The sequence below is a fragment of the Thamnophis elegans genome, chromosome 13, assembly GCF_009769535.1.
Source record: "Thamnophis elegans isolate rThaEle1 chromosome 13, rThaEle1.pri, whole genome shotgun sequence".
Lineage (NCBI taxonomy): Eukaryota > Metazoa > Chordata > Lepidosauria > Squamata > Colubridae > Thamnophis > Thamnophis elegans.
In genome coordinates, this window is record NC_045553.1 from 25,436,752 (window position 1) to 25,453,934 (window position 17,183).

General features: G+C 42.2%; 1 protein-coding gene across 1 annotated transcript in view; it reads left to right on the top strand.

The window, feature by feature from the left end:
* The first annotated feature begins 2,343 nt into the window (after positions 1-2,343).
* BIN3 (bridging integrator 3) overlaps positions 2,344-17,183 on the top strand; it is a 139,781-nt gene continuing 124,941 nt past the window's right edge. The window contains exon 1 of the mRNA XM_032229920.1: positions 2,344-2,430. Within this exon, the coding sequence (XP_032085811.1) occupies positions 2,423-2,430 (8 nt within the window). The 5' untranslated portion in view covers positions 2,344-2,422. The remainder of the gene's footprint in view (positions 2,431-17,183) is intronic.

The window sequence follows — 17,183 nt, forward strand, 5'->3', positions numbered from 1 at the left end:
AGGTGGGCCTCGAGTTATGACCACAATTGGGACAGGGAATCTCCATTGGTAAACAAGGCAGCTGTTAAATGAGTCGCATCAGATTTTATGACCTTTTTTTGGCCAATGAATGACCGCAGTTCCTCAATGAGTTATGCGGTTGTTAAGTGAATCCAGCTTTCCCCATTGACTTTTTGCTCACAGATTTAGAGTTGGAAGGGATCTTGTAGGTTATCTAGTCCAATCCCTGCTCAAGCAGGAAACCCTACACCGCTTCTGAAAGATGGCAGTCCAGCCTCTTCTTGAAAGCTTCCAGGGATGAAGCTCCCACAACTTCCAAAGGCAACTTCTGTTCCATGGGTTGATTGCTCTCACTGTCAGAAAATTTCTCCTTATTTTCAAGTTGAACCTCTCCTTGTTCACTTTCCATCCATTATTCCTTGTCTGGCCTTCAGGTGCTTTGTAAAATAGCTTGACCCCCTCCCCTCAGTGGCAGCCCCTCAAATATTGGAAGACTGCTCCCATGTCTCCCCTGGTCCTTCTCTCCACTAGACTAACCAGGCCCAGTTCCTGCAACCGTCCATTGTATGTTTTTAGCCTCCAGTCCCCTCATCATCTTTGTTACAAGAGCCGAGGTGGCGCAGTGGTTAAATGCAGCACTGCAGGTTACTTCAGCTGACTGCAGTTCTGCAGTTCGGCTGTTCAAATCTCACCGGCTCAGGGTTGACTCAGCTACCTAGGTGGGTAAAATGAGGACCCGGATTGTTGTTGGGGGCAATATGCTGACTCTGTAAACCGCTTAGAGAGGGCTGAAAGCCCTATGAAGCGGTATATAAGTCTAACTGCTATTGCTATTGCTATTGGTTGCTCTTCTCCGCATTCTTTCTAGAGTCTCAACATCTTTTTATAATATGGTGACCAAAACTGGATGCAGTACTCTAGGTGTGGTCCTACTAAGGGTTTATAGAGTGGTATTAGTACCTCCCTTGATCTTGATTGTATCCCTCTGTTAATGCAATTTAGGATTTGGCTGCTGCTGCACACACTTGGCTCATATTTAGCTAGTTGTCCACTAAGACTCCAAGATCCCTCTCACAGTTTCTGCTATTAAGCCTGGTTTTACCCACTCTATACGTGTCCTTTTGGTTTTTCTCAGAAGCCATCTGGGGAGGTCACAAACAGTGATCACATGATCTGGGAATGCTGCAACCATTGTAAATAACACACAGGTGCCAAGCACTGAATTTTGATCTTTTGGCCATGGACATACTATGATGGTCGTAAGTGCAAGGACCGATCATGTCACCTTTTTCAGCGCCCTTGTAACTTTAGATGTTCACTAAGTGAATGGCTATAAATTAAGGAGTGCATGCAGCTGTCCCAGTATATGCCAAAGGGTGGGTTATATATGCATTTTTTCAGGAAGTCCACCACAGAAGGACTTTTATTTCTATACATTTATAGTCAATTAAAAGGGAAAGGGAAATAATGTGTCTGAAAGGGGAATAACGCTAATGCTGTTATAGATTATGAGTAAGAAAAGGGTGGTTTTTTTTAAAAAAAGAAATCAACATATTAATTTTGGCTTGACTACGTCTTGAACAGCCAAGTGTCATGGAGAAGCAAAGTATCAAAATGTCCCTTGCTCTAGGATTAAAATGTCAAGGAAGGTCTTCAGAAATGTCTATGGAGATTCTCAGTCATTCAGGTCATAGTTGTCCCAAAGGTGCTTTTTTTTTTTTCCAGGAGGCAACTGGACTTTCTGTTTTTTTCTTTGAAGACGTTTCACTTCTCAACCAAGAAGCTGCTTCAGCTCTGATGGGATGGTGGGGAATGGAAGGATTTATACTCCTTGCAGACAGCTGGTCATTTGCATGTTGTAATATAAATCCTTCCATTCCCCACTATTCTGTCAGAGCTGAGGAAGCTTCTTGGATGTGAAGCGAAAGGTCTTCAAAAGAAAAACCAGAAAGTCCAGTTGTCTCTTGAAATAATGAAAGCACCTTTGGGATCTTTGCTTGCTTGCTTGTTTGAAAAACCAACATGAATCGTGCAAAGCGCCGCGGCGTGAAAAGCAACTCAACCCAAGGGAGGAGGACAGATTCCCGGCTTTTCCCGGAAAAAAATTCCCGTCTCCCCCCTCCCCTTTGATCGAGCAAGGGCATCGCTGCTCCTTCCCCTTCTTGGCTTTCCCTCCACGCCCGGCAAGGAAGCGCGCCTGGCCGCAACCCCCGAGCGGCCATCCCGGGCGCTCGACGCGGCACCGAAAGGGTTAACAAGGCAACACGCTCGCCCCGCCCTCTCAGTGTGACGCCCCCTCCGCCCCAGGCCTGCGCGTGACGTCGTCGCCGAGCGCGCCGTTCCGTGACGTCACCTCCGGGAGGCGGAGTCGAGCGCCAGGAGCTGCGGTTTCCGGCTGAGGCGCGGGACCGGAAGGGAAACTATGAGTTGGTGAGTGGGGGTCCCGGTGGGCGCCTCTTCCGCCTCCAGCCCCGCCGAGGAGGAGCGGTGTGTGTGGGGGATTCTTCTTCTGAGGCGGCCTCTTGGCTCCAGTGGAGTTTCCCGTGGAAGAGGCCGAAAGGGGCGGGGGGGGGATGGAGGGGCTTCAGCGGAGTTGTTAGGGAGAAGCTTCGGAGCACCCGGGTCGCTGACTGTGGTGGGTGGCCGTGGAAGGGAGGAGCCCGTCGGCCTCAGCAGCTGCAAGGAACTGTGGGGGTGGTGGGTGCTTTCCATCCTTTGCTGGTGAGGGGTGTTTTCTGACGTCCCTGCAGCCGAACTTGGCTTTAGTTGTCTTTCTTTCTTTCTTTCTTTCTTTCTTTCTTTCTTTCTTTCCCATTCCTTCCTTCCTCTTTCTTTCTTTTGTTCTTCCTTTTTTCTTTCCTTTATTTTCTTTCTTTTCGCTTTCCTTCACTCCTTCCTTCCTTTTCTCTTTCTTCTCTTTTTTCTTTCTTTTTCTTTTTCCTTCTTTCTTTCTTTTTCACTTTCTCTTTTTTCTTTCTTTCTCTTTCTGTTCCTTTCCCATTCCTTCCTTCCTCTTTTGTTCATTTGTTCGTTCTTTTTTCTTTCCTTTTCTCTTTCTTTTTTCTTCCTTCCTTTCTTTTTTCTTCCTTCCTTTCTTTTTCCTTCCTTCCTTCCTTCCTTTTCTGATTCTTTTCTTTTTTCTTACTTTCTTTTCTCTCCTTCCTTTTTTCTTTCTCTCCTTCCTTTTTTCTTTCTTCACTCTCTCTCTTTTTCACACACACAAACATACACACACACACTGGGGGAGGGGGCTATTTTTACTCTTAAATCAGGTTCTCCACTCTGTTATACACCATTTTCTTTGTGTGACTTGACTTTGTGTGCAGGCTAAAACATTGTGGACATTGTGCAGTTGCAAAAAACAAGCCTGCAGTTCCTCCCTTCTCTTACATGCACAAATATTTATAAACTGGCATAAACCGAACCCTACTTGTGTTTGGTTTTTTGGGGGGCATGGCCTGGGCCTGAATTATCCAAGCAGCTTCTGTTTGGTTTTGATCCCAAGGAGTTTCTAAAGCATTTTACTTGCTGAATTCTAGGAGATTTTTTTTTTGTAAACAACAAAGACTAAAAACACTAAGTGGGATTAGTATAAAAGTTTATGTCCTTGTTTGCTTTTTAGGAAACCATAAACACCTGTTTTAAAAAATAGTTATTTTACTACACTTGTTTAATTTGTTTTTGTTATACATTACTATGATTCAACGGTATAAAAATTTTATAGCAATACATACTTCACAAAAAGATCCCTGATCAAAAGATTTTGATGCTACTGTTGCATTATAATATTTCATTTTACCCTTTCAGGATGATTTTTTCCCCCCCCTCCATACAGCAATCTTTCATGCGAACAAAAACAAGATAAATGTTACTGGATCCATATATCATGCTAAAAAAAGTTTGTTTAATCATAGTTTATTGCAGCAGTCCCCAAGTCCGGTATGCAGCATGCCAAAAACTGGGCCACACAAACAAAGTGATACCACATCCACAAAACACAAGCAGCATGTGAAACCACACATACTCCTGTCCGCGGGAAAAAAATCTCCCTCTACGGAACTTGTTCCTGATGTCCAAACGGTTTTTTTTGGGGGGGGGGGTGTCACTGGTTTATTGTAAATTATCTGGACTGGCATAGCATCCTTTATCAAAATGAAGCAAACCATATGATGACTTAGTATACTGTGAACCTAGTCTTCATTTTTCCATTTAAATAATACAATACAATACAATGCAATAGCAGAATTGGAAGGGACCTTGGAGGTCTTCTAGTCCAACCCCCTGCCTAGGCAGGAAACCCTATACGGTTTCAGACAAATGGTTATCCAACCTCTTCCTAAAAACTTCCAGTGTTGGGGCATTCACAACTTCTGGAGGCAAGCTGTTCCACTGATTAATTGTTCTAACTGTCAGGAAATTTCTCCTCAGTTCTAAGTTGCTTCTCTCCTTGATTAGTTTCCACCCATTGCTGCTTGTTCTACCCTCAGGTGCCTTGGAGAAGGCAACCCCTGAGATATTGGAAGACTGCTATCATGTCTCCCCTGGTCCTTCTTTTCATTAAACTAGACATATCCAGTTCCTGCAACCGTTCTTCATATGTTTTATCCTCCAGTCCCCTCATCATCTTTGTTGCTCTTCTCTGCACTCTTTCTAGAGTCTCCACATCTTTTCTACATCGTGGCAACCAAAACTGAATACAGGATTCCAAGTGTGGCCTTACCAAATGGTATTAACACTTCACCAGTTTCTGTCTGTGTCATCTTCATTTAAAAGGCTTGTCAGTGTGAGTCTGGGAAGTGTTTTTGTTTGTTTGTTTGTTTGTCAAACATGTACAAGATAGGAAGTATAGGTATGAACATAAACATGAACCAAGGAAGTAAATCAGATAAATGGGGTCAGTAAGACCGGGACGGTAGGCACACTGGTGCGCTTATGCACGCCCCTATTATGGACCTCTTAGGAATGGTGTGAAGTCCACCATAGACAGTTTAAGGTTAAAGCTGTGGGGGTTTAAGGCTATAACAACACTCGGGTAGAGCATTCCAGGCATTGACTACTCTGTTGCTGAAGTTGCAATTTCTGCAATTGAGTTTGGAGCGATTTACCTTGACTTTGTATCTATTGTTTGCCTGTGCATTATTGAGGTTGAAGCTGAAGAATGTCTGTCTGTCTGTCTCTCTCTCTCTCTCTCTCCCTCCCTCCCTCCCTCTCCCTCCCTCTCCCTCCCTCCCTCCCTCTCCCTCCGTACAATCACAGGGAAATCAGTTCAGGGACGAATGCTTGCTGATGTTTCTTTGTTAAAAACATCTAGAGATCACCAGGTTGTATAAACATGGTTTACACAATTAACTGCCTTTATTTTCTGATCACTTCTTCTCTGGAAGTCCTTTAACATTAGCTACAGTTCTCAGACGAATCAAGCTAACTGCAATAGTAGCAAACATCACGCAGAACTAACATTTAGCAGGCATTCATGGCTAGGTTCCGAGCTGTAATATGGATCATTGCTTCTGGCATAGCACAGTGTGGAAACCCAACTGTTGTAATGAACTGTGATTTACAGCTTAGCATATTGTGTGAACTCTTTCCAATTTGGGTTTATACATTGTCAAGGTAAATACAATATACGCAGTACAATATATTCATTGTATTAACACAATCATTAATCTGTATCAACACTCTTGAGTATTATCAGTTTCAGTTCACAGTTCTAGGCTACATAAACAGAGGGATAGAATCAAGATCATGTGAAGTGTTAATACCACTTTATAATGCCTAGAAGTCATTTGTCTTTTAACTTGTGAAGAAATATGCAAAAGCATATGAACAATATTAGTCTGATGTTGACCTTTTGCTGTTCCATCAGTTTGGTACACAACCAGACTCCCTTAGGATACGTTGTTTTAAAACTGAAAATCTTTACTTAATAAGGACAATAACTGTGTGGTTTCTAAGATCTCAGAAGTTCTTCAGAAGTTGTGGTTGCTCCATCACTGGAGGTTTTTAAGAAGAGACTGGACAGCCATTGTCTGGAATGAGCAGGGGTTTGGACTAGAAGACCTCCAAGGTCCCTTCCAACTCTGTTATTTTATTATCTATGGCAGTGATTCTTCAACTGGGGGAAATTACTCCTCAAGGGGATAATTTGGGCATATCCCGGGATTAAAGAACAGGGGTCAACTTGGGTGAATGATGAATGGCTCCCCCCAGAGGAATGAAAAGAGGAGCGAAAGGGGAGTGGAGTTTTCAGGAGACAATTAGTTCGCTTAATTGGTTCGTGACTCTCTGAGATTCCTTGTTCGTGACTCTCTGAGCTCTCCAAGCCAGATAAGGTCTGTGACTGTAAATCCTCCCTTGAAAGACTTCGCCGGCTGTGAATGATCAGAATTCACAGTCAATTAATAAAAGGGGTTTTTGTTGGGAGGAGTTTGCTTCATGCTCTAGGGAACCCTAGATCAGAACACACCCCTCGTTTGGAACTTTTCTGTCTCACTAAAATCAGCATTTCTAACATTCTGAGAATTCCTTTGTCAGTTGGACACTGAAGTTGTTAACTTGGCTGCTCAGAGATGGGGGGCAGTGATCCCTTTTGTATGATCTAGCAAGGGCTCCCTCTTCTTTCCCAGTTCTTTGTGAGGGACCAGCTGAACAAACCAAGGGGCCTGTGCTTTGCCTAGTGTCACAGGCCAGGTAATTTCCTTGGTGGGTTGCTGCTTAAAACAAAACTACAAAGCAAGAACAAATTATTGGAAGAGGAACAAACACCGCATCCCTGTTTGATGTAATATTAAAATCTCATATGAGGTTCCATGGTTTTTTCAGCTGCTTCAGATAAGCTGCATGGCCCAGAAAACTGGCAAGATTCATTATTCTCGCCATCTACATTTATATACATCTGAACTGGACTGTATTGTGTCTCTGTGTCATATCTGGGTATTTGCATAATTTGTTTTGTTTATTTTTTGTCACGTTTATGTAGTGCATATTAGAGATCTGTATGCGATGAAATTTCATCTTTTTTGCATTTTTTTTATTTTAATACAAAGAATCCATCTTCCATTAAACAGTGTGTCATCTGTGTACAAATGTTTTGTGCAATAACAATTAAAATTTACAGTCATATTCACTATTTAATCTATTCTTAGCTTAATGCCAATCTCTTAAGTGTCTAACAATCCTCTTCTTAATTTATTTAACTCTATTAGCTCTATTAATACATTTTCAATCTACTTTCTTTTCTAATTCTTATATTTATTCTCTAACCATCGATAAAATTATTCCCATATAGTATAGTAATCAGTTTGTTCTTTCTCTTAGATTGCCAATATTAATCTGTTCATTTCTGCACATTCTAATATTTTCCTAATCACATTCTCCTCTGTAGGAATCTCTTCACTTTTCCAGTTTTGTGCAAATCTAATTCTAGCTGCAGTTATTACATAGATAATCAAATATACATTTTCTTTACTATATATTTCTGGTAAAATCCCCAACAGGAGTAAACAAAATTTCATTTAATGTATGATGATTAGTTTATACTTAAAGTGACAATAAAGTTAGTATAAGTCTAAACTTTTAGTTCCAGTGACCTAGAGAGGGATCACACAAAGGTTGTGTGCTATGAGTAAGCACACAGTGCGCTTGTGTTCCGAACACAAGAAATGTTTTTATTGTTTTAACTCGCCTACAGATTTGTGTTTGCTTTTTTGCCCCACACAATCCTAATCTAGACGTGAGTGAGTGGCAGGACAGATTTAAAGATAACAGGGATTACAAGTAGTTCCCAGTTTACAACAAACAATGGGGTTATGTTCTGAATTTCTGTCACTAAGCAAGGCGAATTGTGCCCAATTGTGTGAGGGGTTGGGTTTTTTTGCCACAGTTGTTACGCCAATATCTGCAGTTAAGTGAATTGTGTGGTTAAGCGGATCCAGTTTCTCCCATTGACTTTGCTTGTTGGAAACTAGCTGGGAAGGCTGCAAATGGTGATCACATCACCCTAGGACACGGCATCCATTGTAAATATGTCAGTGGCCAAAGAGCCAAATTTTGATCTTGTGTCTGTGATGGTTATAAGTGTGAGGACCAGTTGTAAGTTACATTCCCCCCTGCCCCACAGTGCTGTTGAACTTTGAATGGTTGCTAAATGAATGATTGCAAGTCAAGGACTACCTGGAATTGGTTTTTGAATGTTACACATGATAATCCTCGTATCTAGGCCATTTCTCAGAAGGGATTGCCGATTTATAGGGCGTGGAACTTGAAGGAATAACTAGTCCAGTGGTAATTGTGTGCGATTTGCCTTTGAGGGGAAAATGGCGCTCATAATATTAAACATCCCTGCGTTTGGGTCTTTATGGGTAAGGGGATGTGGCGGACACTTTAATTGATGTGATTTGATACCTTAAAACCTGTAATAATAGCAATAGCACATAGGCTTACACAGCGGTGGACGAACCAGTTGTTAAATTGTTTTAAATTGTTAAGTTGAAATCCACAAGTTTTAAAGATGCAGAGATTGGGAGCCCCCTACCTTAAAGTATGTCCGTGTGTGCATGTGTGTGTGATCGATGCTGTATTATCTGCTGGCAACCCTTTCTAGTATATTTTTAGCTTTTACAAAAAAATTTTTATCTTACTGGAGGATCTATGCCTTTTTGAAAGAGATTGCAAATCAACCGTGTTAACACAGACAGTGATAAATCATTCCAATCATATCAGGCAACTATCTCCTTGCCAAGAGTGATATCTGGAGGATGCCAGATTAAAGAAAGTTGATCTTTAATCTCTTTTGGGATGTAGATCTGGAATTCTAATTAGAGAACTTTAGCTGCCCATTTTTTTTCTAAAGTCCTGTGAAGTTCCGTAGTACAATAATTCTATTCCTAGAATCCTACATATCAAATTAGAGCATGCTGCAATAGATCATTTAAGGAAGTGATTTTGGCACACTTAAAAAAATAATAATAAACAGAATATTGCCTTGAATGAATGTCTTAAAGACTTATACACCATGTTTCCCCGAAAATAAGAGAGGGTCTTATTTTCTTTTGACCCCCAAAATAAGCACTTGGCCTTCTTTTCGGGGAGGTCTTATTATTTTTCAAGGTATTTATTTATTTATTTATTTATTTATTTATACATACATACATACATACATACATACATACATACATACAAATCTCATTTACATAGTCCATTTTACATCATAGTCTTGTTTTCACTTTTGGCCAAATTATTCTCTTCCATTATTTTTCATCTTTATAATTATTTTTTCTTACTATATAGCCAGTATCTTCAATTGCCCCTTTACAGTTTCACCAAATTTTCATTTATTTTCTCAATTGATATATTTTGCTACAAACAATGTATATTCTCTAATTCAATTTAATTCTAGAGAGCATTTCTTTCAATTTTTTCTACATTTAACAATGTACTATAATTTCTTTATTTCTTAATTATTTACATAACCATATCAGTCTTACTATTATTCTCTTTAGTCTACTAATGTAACTCTTTTTCCCTTTCTTCCTCTTTTAGCCATTTTCTCTTGGGCTCTCAAAAACCTCCACTTTTATTTCTTCTTCTTCTTCCCCTTTCCCCTAACTACTACTTTTTCTTTTTCCTGTTTTTGTGATTGTTGTCTCTTTTGTTCAGGGTATTTCCTTTTATTTTTCTAGTAACTTTCCCCAGGGTTTCCCCTGTTCGCTTATTATTTTTGAGGTGCAGGAAGCAGCAAGCGTGGTCACCTCACGGCTGCTGCTGCGTTGCAATATTTTCGGGAAGGGCTTATTTTCGGGGAAACTGTATTATTTATGCATTCTTCAGTTCCAAATACAAATGTGAATTATTATTATTTTTAACAAAAAGATTGTTTTTTCTCATCTTTGAGAAACGACATCCCCAAGGACCGTTGCTTATTTTAAGCATCACACCCATCCCTCCCAGCATTTAAATAAAGGCTTACTAAAAGCCCAATGCTGCAATTTAGAATACCGATAACCATGAAATATATTTGCAGTTGCAGTACACAACACATTATAATAATGAAGTTGTTCTGAGTGTTTCAGTGAAAAAAAATTGTTCTAATAGTTACGATAATAATACAGACGGGACGGGAAGTGCATCAAAATGGATGCATTCCCAAGCTGGTTGGGAAAATCTTATTCTCCACATGGATATAACATTCATACACTGATTTGGGATTTAAAGAACTCTTGGAAGGTGACATTCTATACATTCTAAGTGAGGTCCTTTTTGTAGACTTCCTTTGTATACCAATAACTTTTTGGGTAGCTGGATAATAGCAAAAAGCTCGAGTGCCCCTTTTCAGTCTTCTTCTAGTCAGAAAATGACTGTATTTTTCAGAGTATAAGACGCACCAGAGTATAAGATGCAGCAAGGTTTTGAAGAGGAAAATTTAAAAATGAATAACCCTTAGGAGGCCTGTAGAGTGCTCCTGGGGACGAAGGGGGGCAAAAACGAGCAACAACGGCCCAATTTTTTGCTAGCCTTTGGATAGCCTTTAGGAAGCTTATAGAGTGCTGCTGGGGGGAGGCATAAAACAGGCTGTTTTTCACTCATTTCTGCCCTCCCCAGCCCCCAGGAGCACTCTGCAAGGCTCCTAAAGGCTCTGCATGGCCATTTTGGTGAAGGGGCAGAATTTTGGGAGGCAAAAAATGCTGTATTCAGTTTAAGACACACCCAGATTTTAAGCCTCTTTTTTGAGGGAAAAAGGTGCGTCTTATACTCCGAAAAATATGGTACCTTGCCCAGGGGTCTCCAACCAGCTTTGCTGGCTAAGGAATTCTGGGACTTGAAGTCCACAAGTCTTAAAGTTGCCCAGGTTGGAGATCCCTGAGGTCCTAGCCAATTTTGGCTGAGCTTGAAAACTAAGCAATCCGCTTAAAACAGGTACATCTCAAACTTACATCAGTTGATTTAGTGACCATTGGAAGTCACAATGGCACTGGGAAAAAAGTGACCTATGACCGTTTTTCACACTTACGACCATTTCAACATCCCCATGGTCATGTAATCAAAATTCAGACGCTTAGCAAATGATTCAATTCAGTTTATTACCACGTAACACCTAGGTAACATCATCAGTGCTAGGAGGAAGTGGAGTTTGGGAGAGGAGGAGGAAGAGGAGTGGGGGGTCCTTGGTGTTCTCTGAGCCTTGCTTGTGTTCTTGCAGACGTTTCCTTACCCAAACTAGGTAACATCATCAATGCTAGTCTAGTCATGAGTCACTAAGCATTGATGTTATCTAGTTCGGGCAATGAAACAACTACAAAAAAACAAGATCAGAGAGCACCTTGAAGCTAAAGATGCTTATTTCTTAAGCCCTTGTTCAAGAAACCAGGTTTTAATGTACTCTTTGAACCTGATCAAAGATAAGGCACTTTCTTTACATGGGACCATGGGTATCAGAAACCGAGCGACAGAGTTGGAAGAGACCTTGGAGGTTTTCTAGTCCAACCCCCTGCTCAAGCAGGAGACCCTACACCAGTGATGGTAATCCTGTGCTCCCCTGTTTGTGTGCCCCCTCCCCTTGCACATTTCACGAGTGTGTGCCACCCCGTGTTGCCCTACACATGCATGCAATCCCGCACGTGCGTGTCCCCCCCCTGCACAACTGTGTGTGTCCTGCCCGCCTGCGCCTGCGCGGCAGAGACCCAAAAACCATCTGGCCAGTGGGAGGCGCACGGACATGCATGGTGGAGCTTAGCTGGGATGACGGCTCGGGTGCCTGCAAAGAGGGCTCTGTGTGCCACCTGTAGCACAGATGCCATAGGTTCTCTATGCCATAGGTTCCCTTCACCATTTCCAAAGAAGCGTCTGTCCAGTCTCTTCTTTTTTTAAAAAAAATGTTTTTTAATTCAACAGAAATTAAAACATTGGACACAGTGTAATTGTCCTGGGAAGATCAATGCCATACATTCTAAGATACAAAGTTGTATATTATAACCACCATGTTTTTAAACCTTCAATCTATTGCGTATTTAGAAATATAAAAATATCACATTTCCAACCATATTGCTTTGTTCTTATCTTATACATTTTCACTAGTATAGTTTCCTACATAATTCTAATCTCCATTCTATAAATCTTAGTCATTGCTTATTTTGGGTCTTTCCTTTTTTGTTCCAACCATCGGTAAAATTTGTCCCAGTTCCTATAATATTCTGATTCGTCTTTATTCTTCAATTCCCACATCAATTTATCCATTTCAGCAAAAGTCAGAATTTTCCTAATTATTTCCCCTTCTTGAAGAATTTCCCTGTTTTTCCAGTTTTGGGCAAAGACCATTCTATGTACTGTTAAATAAATTACCCCTTGTTATAGTTATTGTTTATGATTCCCAAAAGAAATAGTTCTGGTGTGAATTCTATTTCCTCTTCGATTATCTCTATCAGCCACCTTTCCACCAATATTCTTTTGTTTTTTGGCATGGCCACCATATATGGTAGTACGTGCCTGATTCATGAATACATTTCCAACAATTTGTCTCTTCTTCCAACAATAGTCTCTTCTTAAAAGTCTCCAGTGATGGAGAATTCCTGGCTGTTTCCAATCTGGGATGGTCGGAAGAGGGAGGTTGCTTCGTATCTTCAGGTGGGGATTTGGGGAATGACCTCAAATGCCCGGGCCCTTGGAGAGCACACGAGCCGCATTCATAAGCAGAGCATTCTTGGGAAGCATGGAGCAGATCTCAGGAAATGTATTTCATTGGAAAAAAATAAGAGATCATTGTCAGAAGTGTTGCTTTTTAAAGATGGGCCATTCTTGCCTTCTCTCTGGCTGCCGATTGCGCGTCAGTCCTTGTGCACATGGCGGCCTCCCTTTTTGTACGTGAATACCAGCGGGATCACACTGCAGAGATCTGCCAGTGTGTAAAAAGCACACAATCACCCTCAGTTCGGTTTGTCAATAGTTGGCAGGGACAGCCTTGACTGCAACGGTCCCTCATTCATGCCAGGGGATACATGCCGCCACTTGTTTGAATGAATTGTCTCATTCATGGAGCGCCGGAATGCCCTACGTCTTCCGATGGGGAAAGGGTCCCGATGACGTCCAGACCCGGTCTGTGGAAGGTCAGTCCCCTCGGCCAAAGATGCAGCAAACTCCGCAGCAGACAAGGCGGTTAAGCCATGAAATTGGGGGTGGGTGGGGAGGTAGCCTCTATTGCCTACCCTCCTTGTGTTCCTCAAATGTCACTATAGAAAAAAAATCTTTTTCTATCACTTTGTATTTTGTAGTGCTGCACAAAAAGAAAGAACAAATGAACTTCACTTCCTGTGTTGAATCCCCAATATTTTCTTTTTGTGGGAGATTCACCACAGCTTAGCTTAATCCGCGTGTGCTGCCTTCCTCCATTATTTGCTTCAGGTCCAGCAAACTTTTGCATCTCAAAATCTTATCTAAAAGTGCTGGCATGTTGATGTTCTTAGTTGCGAAGTTGTATCTGGCCCATCTTGACCCCATGATAACGTTCCTCCAGGCCTTCCTATCCTCTGCCATCCTCTGGAGTCTAATTAAGCTCACGCCAACTGCTTCGGTGACTCCATCCAGCCACCTCATTCTCTGTCATCTCCTACTACTTTTGCCCTCCATCTTTCCCAGCATGAGGCTCTTCTCCAGGGAGTCCTTCCTTCTCATTAGATGGCCAAAGTACTTGAGTTTTCTCTTCAGGATCTGGCCTTCTAAAGAGCAGTCAGGGTTGCTCTCCTCTAGGACTGACTGATTGGATCTCCTTGCAGTCCAAGGGACTCGCAGGAGTCTTCTTCAGCACCATAGTTCAAAGGCCTCCATTTTTTGGCGCTCAGCCTTCCTTATGGTCCAACCTTCACAGCCATCCATTGCAACTGGGAAAACCATAGCCTTGACTAGATGCACTTTTGTTGGCAGGGTGATGTCTCTGCTTTTTAGTCTGCTGTCTACATTTGCCATCACTTTCCTCCCCAGGAGCAAGCCTCTTTTAATTTCTTGGCTGCAGTCCCCATCTGCGGTGATCTTGGAGCCCAGGAAAATAAAACCTGTCACTATCTCCATTTCCTCCCCATCTATTTGAATTGAGAGGGCCGGATGCCATGATCTGAGTTTTCTGAATGTTGAGTTTCAAGCTAACTTTTGCACTCTCCTTCTTCACCCACATCAAGAGGCTCCTCAGTTCCTCTTCACTTTCTGCCATTAGAGTGGCATCATCTGCATATCTGAGGTTGTTGATATTTCTCCCGGCAATGCTGGCATGGAGTGCTCCAAATATCTAGCCATTGCTCCTAACTATTTCTCTTCTTCTGGGTCTGGCTCCTGTTTGTTTGTTTCCATTGTAAATCTTGGTACTGGAGAAATAGCAAAAAAAAAGCATGGGAAAAATAACAGGTGAAGGAAACTGATAATTGGGTGGTTTTTAAGATTTTAAAAATGCCCAGAGTTTAAAATTAAAAACAGTTTTCTTCTGAGCTTCTAAAGAGCATTGATGTGGTTCACACTTTGGGCTAAGCTATGCAATGTTTAGTTGGATTTGGCTTAATCTTCTGTGTTAATTGGCCATGCGGTGTATAACCATGATATTAGAAGTGTTCTATTGGCAAGAATTTTTTGTGATTATGAAGTCACCCGAGTTGAGCTTTCTGTTATGTAATGTTATTAATTTGTTATTTTATTCCTTAGCGTTAGAGAAACTGTGGTTTAGCACAAATGTGAAATCAGATTTATCTATGGAGTTTCTCAGTCATGGTTGTCCCAAAGAGGCAACTGGACTTTCTTGCTTTTCTTTGAAGATGTTTCGCTTCTCATCCAAGAAGCTTCTTCAGCTCTGACTGGATGGTGGGGAATGGAGGGATTTATTTTCATTACAGGCAGCTGGTCATTTGCATCCTTTTAGAGGGTCATTGAAGCACTTGGAGGTTTATCTGTGTCCTCAGGGTCACCTGAGTGGTGCAAATGGTTCCTGTAGTCTGCAGTTTTTCCTCTGGAAATCCATCCACACCACTCAAAGGGTGTTCATCCCAAATTGTATGGCTAAAGGTCTGTAGAGATTCTCCGTCATCCAGGTCCTAGTTGTCCCAATGGTGCTTTTTCAGGAAGCAACTGGACTTTCTGTTTTTTTCTTTTGAAGATGTTTCGCTTCTCATCCAAGAAGCTTCTTCAGTTCTGACTGGATGGTGGGGAATGGAAGGAATTATATTCATTGCAGACAGCTGGTCATTTGCATCCTTTTTAGAGAGTCGTTAGGCCACTTGGAGGTTTGTGTTCTCAGGGTCATCTGAATGATGCAGATTTGTGTTGCGCTTTCTTGGAAAGTGTTGAAAGAACTGTGTTGTAGACTGGGGATAGACAATGTCATATCCCTCTCCCTCTGTTGAGAGAGGGCTGTTCAATTTTGACACAGATGCCCTCTTTGAAACCTCTTTCAAGCCAGTGGTTGTATCTGTCCAAAATGTGCCCTTTGCTGTCTTCAAAAGAGCATCCTTTGCCTTTTAAATGCAGATAGGCTGCCAAATCTTGTCCTGATGGGTTTGTTCTCTTTTGTTGTTGTTAGTTGCAAAGTTGTGTCCGACCCTTCACGACCCCATGAACAATGTTCCTCCAGGCCTTCCTGCCTTCTACCATCCTCTGGAGTCCATTTAAGCTCACGCCGACTGCTTCAGTGACTCCATCCAGCCACCTCATTCTCTGCCATCCCCTTCTTCTTTTGCCCTCCATCTTTCCCTGCATTAGGCTCTTCTCTGGTGAGACCTTCCTTTTCATTAGGTGGCCAAATTATTTGAGTTTCCTCTTCAGGATCTGGCCTTCTAAAGAGCAGTCAGGGTTGATCTCCTCTAGGACTGACATGTTGGATCTCCTTGCAGTCCACAGGACTCGCAGGAGTCTTTTCCAGCATCAGAGTTCAAAGGCCTCCATTCTTTGGCGCTCAGCCTTCCTTATGGTCCAGCTTTCACAAGCTTCCTTAGGGGGAACATTCCCAAAACAGCCACCCACCCCACTTAAACAAGGCTTCTGTTCTTACTGTCAGCTGTGTCATCTCTAGCAACCAACTGTCATACTTATTCAGTGTAGCCAGCTGAAAAACGGGATCGAGAATTGCTTCACACGGTTTAAGATGAATTAAGCTTTAATTAATGCCTGCAAGAGCACTTGATTGCAATTAAGAGATGGGTGTAACTGCCCTGAGATGCAGATCTTTTCTCCTCCCTTACCGCCTTTCCTCCTAAGACTTTCATCATCATCATCATCATCATTCTCATAAAAGACCTTCCTATGTAAGTAGGCCTGGCCTGTTACAGGGATATACATGGAGGATTGGTTTGGTTTAAGAACGTGGTGCACTTCTGCCAAGGGTCTCTAGGGTTTGGCTCTCTTATATGTTGAGGGAGAAGGTGAGGGATGACTAGCTCCTCAAGAACAAATCCTGGATCCAAAGATACCATGTTTCCCTGAAAATAAGATAGGGTCTTATTTTCTTTTGACCCCCGAAATAAGCGTTTGGCCTTATTTTCAGGGAGATCTTATTATTTTTGAGGTGCAGGAGGCGGTGAGCGTGGTCACCTCATGGCTGCTGCTGTGTTGCAATATTTTCCGGGAGGACTTATTTTTTTGGGAGGGCTTACTTTTGTGCATGCGCACAAACGCCCGATTGGGCCTTTTATCCAGGAAGATCTTGTTTTCAGGAAAACAGGGTACATAAACCATTTTGAAAGGGTGTTGATGTAAAAAAGGGGTGTCAAACTCAAGTCCCAGGGGCTGAATCTGGCCTGGGGGGGTGCTTAGATCTGGCCTCTGGAGCCGGCCTGGAAACAGCAGAGGACTGCGCCCCTCTCCCGACCTGTTTTCACTGGCAAAGGGGTATCAAAACAAACTAAGAACAAAACAAAGGGAGAAATGTTCCCCTCTTGCATTTGAGCATCCAAGGAGGGACAGGAAAGGAGAAAAGGAAAGAGGAAAAACAAAGAAAAATGTGGGAAGAAAGCAAGGAAGGAAAAAGAAGGAAAGAGGGGAAAGAAGAAGAAAGGAGAATGAAGAGGGAAGGAAAAAAAGGAAGGAAGGAAGGAAGGTTAGGATGAAAGTGAGGGAGGGTCTCAGGAAAGTCCTGCCTTAGCACTTGGCCACCACAAGTACCCCTGACACAACTCCTGCCCACCATGGCCACGTCCACCCTCCTCTGCCTATGCCCCCTC